Source organism: Chaetura pelagica, unplaced genomic scaffold, assembly GCF_000747805.2.
Source record: "Chaetura pelagica isolate M959 unplaced genomic scaffold, ChaPel_1.0 scaffold834, whole genome shotgun sequence".
Classification (NCBI taxonomy): Eukaryota; Metazoa; Chordata; class Aves; order Apodiformes; family Apodidae; genus Chaetura; species Chaetura pelagica.
The window spans coordinates 1,404-8,136 of NW_009952903.1; the positions used below are offsets into that span (position 1 = coordinate 1,404).

The 6,733-nt window shown below is 44.9% G+C and overlaps 1 protein-coding gene across 1 annotated transcript in view; it reads right to left on the minus strand.

The window, feature by feature from the left end:
- Positions 1-467: 467 nt before the first annotated feature.
- The window catches only part of LOC104386964 (DDB1- and CUL4-associated factor 12), a gene marked incomplete at its 5' end in the record, with an annotated part of 11,043 nt that continues 4,777 nt past the window's right edge, over positions 468-6,733 (minus strand). Inside the window, 2 exons of the mRNA XM_009995645.1 lie at positions 468-626; positions 1,381-1,565. Of these exons, the coding sequence (XP_009993947.1) occupies positions 468-626; positions 1,381-1,565 (344 nt within the window). The remainder of the gene's footprint in view (positions 627-1,380; positions 1,566-6,733) is intronic.

Here is a 6,733-nt window from a genome sequence, read left to right on the forward strand (position 1 = left end):
TCAACCAAGGCCACAGCCAGGCTCTGCAGATAAAGTAGTAGCTTATCTCTTATAAACATTTTTAATTACAAGTAGTCCTCACTTCAGGTAATGTAACTGCCACAAAGTATCTGCACACACACACAGTCCCTAAACTTTCACAGAAAGCCCAGGAGTAACCACTCTATAAGTAAAGAATCCTACCTCACAGCAAAGTAGGGGAGGGGGCACAATGGCCAAGATAGTCTTAATGTGGGGGAAGAGTAATTTGGAGTAAATACAATTAAAAAAGGGATTTTGAAAACCCCTCATATAAAGGATCAAGGAGATTAAAGCAAAAAACTGTTTCAAAATGCACAAGGCTTTTGGAGACCAAAAAATTACTTGCATTTAAATCAGAAATCAATGGCATCACACAATTTTGTTGTTAAAAAAAGGGAAAGAAAAGTGTAAATCTGTCTAAAGATCAACATTTATAAAGTTTATCATTAGCTCCAGAGACCAGCGTAATTTCCATGTAGTCCTGATGGAAGGGGGCCTCCTGCCACGAAGAGTTTTGTTCCAGATGAGTCATAGCAGTGGGTGTAAACAGCATTTGGAAAAAAATTTATGTCAGAAAAATAATTCCTCCAGGTTTCATCATGATTCTGTTAAAGGAAAGTTTAGATTGTTATTGTTGCCAAACAAACCCAAAACCTTGTTGTACAAAAGCAGAAGGTAGCTTTCAGAGCCTAAAAAGGGATCTTTTCTGTTAATAATTCCCTTAAGCTTCAGACAGATCAACTTGAAGATACCAGAGTTGTCCTGAAGCTTTTTCTGAGGACATTTGGGCCAAACATTGGAGGGGGGAAGGTGAAGGGTAGGGAAGATATCAAGTTTCATAAGTTTTTAAAGTTACGTCACAACGATACAAAAGATAGTAGAGAGAGGTTAGACAAAATGATTAACTGCTTTATGATAACATTTCAGGAAACTGAACTCAAGTGCCTGCCATGGCATTACCTCAGGAAGCCAGAGTTTCTAAAATTGCACACAATTAAATTAAATCTCTCTAACTTTGAGTACCATGTTAGAGTAGCATGCTTTTAAAGGAAGACAATGTATTTTGTGTTTGATGTTCTGAAAACTGTTAGATTACATTTGAAAATATAAAGTTATAAAATCTAGTTAATATATGAATCAGTGCATTAGAAACGTAGTCAGTATGCCTTACACTAACCATTCAATACACTTTCATAAAGCTTTTGTAGAAAGCAATTCTGCAGCACTTCTTGCTTTTCATTATTACAGTTATCAGTTACATGATCACTGTTTTACTGGGACCCATGACTACAAAAAGAACCAGTTCGAGCCCTACGGCATTCCTATGTAAAGGGTCTCCAACAGCTACAAGATACTCACCAGCCAGCCTTTCCCAGTAGTCAACTTTAAAGTTTCACTTCCTCCTAATTTCTGCTTCTGTCCATAGCAGGCACGTGGGGGCTTTTCCTCCAGGAACCTCTGGGCTCTGATATCATAAAACAATAAGGAGCCTTGCCCTGTTCCTACTGTGATGATGTGCTCGTAGAAGCTCACTGATCGAATACCTGTCAAACAGAGAAGGGACATAAAACACAGTAAGATGGATGCTTTGGTTCTGCAGTGCTGCTGCTTGAGGTCTAATATTTTCTTTAAGAGGAACTACCTATTAGTATTCTCCACAATACAAATTTCCCCACTGTTATGGAATAGTGCAGATAAATCCCCTTGATACTAATGAAACAGCAGCTTCAATTACATATACTACTTCCCTTCTCCATCAGCTACACTGATGGTGGTGCATAGTAAGAAGTCTGATTCTCAGCAGACTCCAGCTCTGCTAGATAAGCAAAGATCACAAGCCATTCAGGATCAAGAGCAGCTTTGCTCTGTCTGCCATGAGCCTCTAGGCAAACACACCATGAGGAAGTACATGGCAGCAGACAAAGGAAAAAACATCACATTGGTTTCCTCCATGAGCTCACACTCTATCTAGCTACCTGCCAAGCTGCAATAAGTAACTATTTGAGAAAAATTACTGTCCCAGCTGCCACCAAATATAATTTTGCCAACCAACAGGCTAGTTGTAGGCAAGTATAACCATAATAATCATGAGTCACTTTGTTGCTAAGATAGATTAAGCTCTTAAATAATTTTGAAGCTATCCTTGCTCAAATATTCTCTCACAAGCCCACCTTATTCTTTGTAGCTAGCACATTTAGCAGTTAATGCAGCAATGAAAACAGACTAAGAATCCTACAACCCAAGTACCATCACATTACACCAGCACATGGGAAGCTACAACAGGTTTCCAGTCCAAACAAAACATTCTAGCACAGTTCAGTTATGTCATTAGATTGAGTAAAAGGAGTACATTTTGTTTGTATGAAATGGTTGGGATATCTGTACAGCAACTCAAGTTTATATATGCAATGTTCATAGCATGGGAAATAAACAAGAGTTAGAAGCTATTGTGCACCAGGGAGACCATGATATAATTGCCATCACGGAAACATAATGAGATGACTCGCATGGTTGGGGTGCTGCAATGGATGGCTACAGGCTCTTTAGAAAGGACAGGCAAGGCAAGAGAGGTGGTGGGGTGGCGTTAATATGTTAAGCAGTGCTTTGACTGCCTAGAATTCAATGTTAGACACACCAAGGCAGAATGCATATGGGTAAGGATAAAGGGGAAGGCCAATGAGGTTGATATCCTAGTGGGAATCTGCTACAGACCACCTGACCAGGATAAAGAGACTGACGAGACATTCTTTCAACAACTTGGAGATATCTTGCGTTCACTAGCCCTTGTTCTTGTGGGGGACTTCAACTTACCAGATGTCTGCTGGAAGTACAACACAGCAGAAAGGGGCCAATCCAGGAGGTTTCTGGAATGTACGAATGATAACTTCCTGCTACAGCAGGTAAGTGAGCCTACCAGGTGTAGTGCCATGCTGGACCTACTGTTTACGAACAGGGAAGGGCTGGTGGAAGATGCAGTGGTAGGAGGTCGTCTTGGGCACAGCGACCATGGTATGATAGAATTTTCAATATGTGGTGACGTTAGGAGGGTCGTCAGCAAAACCCCTACCTTGGACTTCCGAAGGGCTGACTTTGGTCTCTTCAGGACGCTGGTTCAGAGAGTTCCTTGAGAAGCAGCCCAGGAAGGCTGGGCATACTTTAAGAATGAAATGATGAAGGCACAGGGGCAGGCTGTCCCGATGTGCCGAAAAAGGAGCCGGCGGGGAAGAAGACCGGCCTGGTTGAGCGAGGAACTATTACAGGAACTCAGAAATAAAAAAAGAGTGTATCAACTTTGGAAAAAGGGGCAGGTGAATCAGAAAGTATTCAAGGATATTGTAAGGGCACGTAGAAAGAGAATTAGAGATGCCAAAGCTCAGCTTGAACTTCAACTAGCCATCTCTGTAAAGCATAATAAAAAAAGCTTTTATAAATACATTAATAACAAAAGGAGGGTCAGGGAAAATCTTCATTCTTTATTGGATGAGGGGGGGGAACTTAGTAAGGGAGGACAAGGAAAAGGCTGAGGTACTTGACACCTTCTTTGCCTCGGTCTTTAACAAAAAGAATAGCTACCCTCAGGGCAACTGGTATCCTGAGTCGGTAGACAGGCATGGGGAGCAGAATCCCAGGAGGAAGTAGTTAGGGACCTGTTGTGCCACTTAGATCCCAACAAGTCCATGGGTCCGGCTGGGATTCAGCCTAGGGTGCTGAGGGAGCTGGCAGAAGAACTGGCTAAGCCGCTCTCAATCGTTTGTCACCAGTCCTGGCTGACTGGGGAGGTCCCAGATGACTGGAGGTCGGTCAATGTGACGCCCATCCGCAAGAAGGGCCGGAAGGAGGGTCCGGGGAAATATAGGCCTGTCAGCCTGACCTTGGTGCCTGGCAAGATTATGGAACAAATCATCCTGAGTGCCATCAAACGGCCCAGTCCTATTCAACATCTTTATTGACGACCCGGATGTGGGGATTGAGTCCACCCTCAGTAAGTTTGCAGATGACACCAAGTTGTGTGTGTGGGGGGGAGTGTTGATCTGCCGGAGGGTAGGAAGAAGCTGCAGGAGGACCTGGGCAGGCTGGGTCAATGGGCCGAGGCCAATGGCACGAAATTCAACAAGACCAAGTGCAGGGTCCTGCACTTTGGCCACAATAGCCCCCTGCAACGCTACAGACTGGGGGATGAGTGGCTGGAGAGCAGCCCGGCAGAGAGGGACCTGGGAGTACTGGTTGACAACCGGTTGAACATGAGCCAGCAGTGTGCCCAAGGTGGCCCGGAAGGACAATGCCATCCTGGCTTGTATCAGGAATAGTGTGGCCAGCAGGAGTAGGGATGTAATTCTCCCCCTGTACACAGCACTGGTGAGGCCTCACCTCGAGTACTGTGTACAGTTCTGGGCCCCTCACTTGGCTGGAGAGCTGCCTGGCAGAGAGGGACCTGGGAGTACTGGTTGACAGCCGGTTGAATATGAGCCAGCAGTGTGCTCAGGTGGCCCAGAAGGCCAATGACATCCTGGCTTGTATCAGGCTGAGGGAGCTGGGGTTGTTTAGCCTGGAGGAGACTCACGGGGGACCTTCTCACTCTCCACAACTACCTGAAGGGAGGTTGGAGTCAGGTGGGGTTGGGCTCTTCTCCCAGGCAACCAGCAACAAGACAAGAGGGCATGGCCTGAAGCTGCCCCAGGGGAGGTTTAGGTTGGATATTAGGAAGCACTTCCTCACGGAGAGGGTCATTAGACATTGGAATGGACTTCCCAGGGAAGTGGTGGAGGCACCATTCCTGGATGTGGCACTTAGTGCCATGGTCTAGCCGATGTGGTGGTATTAGGTCATAGGCTGGACTTGATGATCTTAAACATCTTTTCTAGCCTTGGTGATTCTGTGAAATCTAAATCTGAAGTCCCAGCTAAACAAGGAGAACAAATAGTATTGGAGAGATTCTGTATGTAGAAATTTGCAATTTTCAAATGGGAAAGCATTATGCAAGTCTTATACCTGCTGAAGTAGATTTACCCGATTCGTATAAGAATATCCATTTTAAATCAGAGAACTATAAATGCATCTGAGCAAGTTGGAGATATCTCCTCTCCCTCCATTACAAGGGCCTGGCTCTGACAAATGCATGCAGAAATCTTTAAGCCCTCTAGTAGTCAGCAAGAGCAGTTGCTTGGATAAGAGGAGAAAGGCACAAGAGGGGACATCCTCTTATTTTTGCTCCAAAAGTGCACCCAGAACATACACTTAACAGAAACAGGTGATGGGAGTATGAAAGCAGATGGCATATAAATGCAATATGGACTTAAAACGTACAGCAGGTGCATTTGGAAGCTTTGAAGTAACACTTCAAAGCACTTAAAACTCAACCCAGATTTTAGTCTGCAAATCAATAAACAGCCTACTTTCTAGAGGTGCTGCACTGCTCCAAGTCCCAGTGAGATCAACAGAAAGTTGGAACACTCAGTATCTTGGGAATTAATATTACTTAAGTGCCTCCACCAACATGCAAAAGAAAAAGATCCACCTACTATGCAGAACAGAAAACAGCATCAAAGGCTTTCTCCAGACATGAACTAGTGTCCCAGAGATGCTACCTACACATAGATCATCCCCCCAGCAGGGATGATCACATACTCAAGGCAGAAGCTTTCAGCCACCAGCCACCACTGGGCACCACACTCCAGTGTTTTGGTATTTCTTCCCTATGAAACTGAAGGGTGACAGTGTCAGGACCTCTACAGAGCCTTCACCGACAGTAGGTCAGGACAAGGGCTGTTGCTGGTAAGATGTTCAGGTGACAACACAAGCTGGTGAAGCACCCTTTCACATATATAAACTTCTCCTGTATCTGAAAGAAGCAGACCCTGACATTTATCTAGACAGCACCATTCAAACTCCAGTAACCACATAAAGAAAACTTACCTAATGCTTCCCTACATGCATTCTCTTTTGATAACTTGCCCAGTGAAGAGATGGATGCTTAGAGCCAAGCTAAATAAGGACAGTAACTTATTAGTTTGGGATTAATATAGTTTAAAATGGGCAAAACAGCACAGTGCCTTTTCATGCTGGAGCGCAAGTAGTGTTTGCCTCTGTACCTGTTGCAAGAAAGGATGAAGAGATAAACAGGAGGAGTCTGCAGATCAATGCATGGCCGTGTGACTGGTGCCATAGGCAGGGCTTTGGGATTTTCGATCATGGGCTGCTATAGGAGACACCTGGCCTGCTGGTGGCAGGTGGGATGCACCTGTCCCAGAGGGGCAAAAGGCTTTTGGGGCAGGAGTTAGTGGGGCTCATTGACAGGGCTTTAAACTAGATATGAAGGGGGAAGGGGAGATAACTGGGCCTGTTAGGGACAAGCCCAAGAGAAACATACCAGGGCTTGAAGGATGGTGGACTAGGGAGAATTCTCACTCTGTTGTTTCATTTGAGAGAAAGGATAGATGTTTAGAAACCATGGAAGCACCTGAGAAGAGTCTGGTAGGAAATGGAGCCCACACTGGAAAAAAGGTGTTGGAATCATTAGCTCATCTGAAGTGCATCTATACCAATGCACGCTGGGTGAGCAACAAACAGGGGGAGCTTGAAGCCAGGATACACCAGGAAAACTGTGACATAGTGGCTGTCACAGAAATGTGGTGGGATGCATCACATGACTGGAGTGCCACAATCGATGGCTACAAGCTCTTCAGGAGGGATAGAAAGGGAAGGAGAGGGGGTG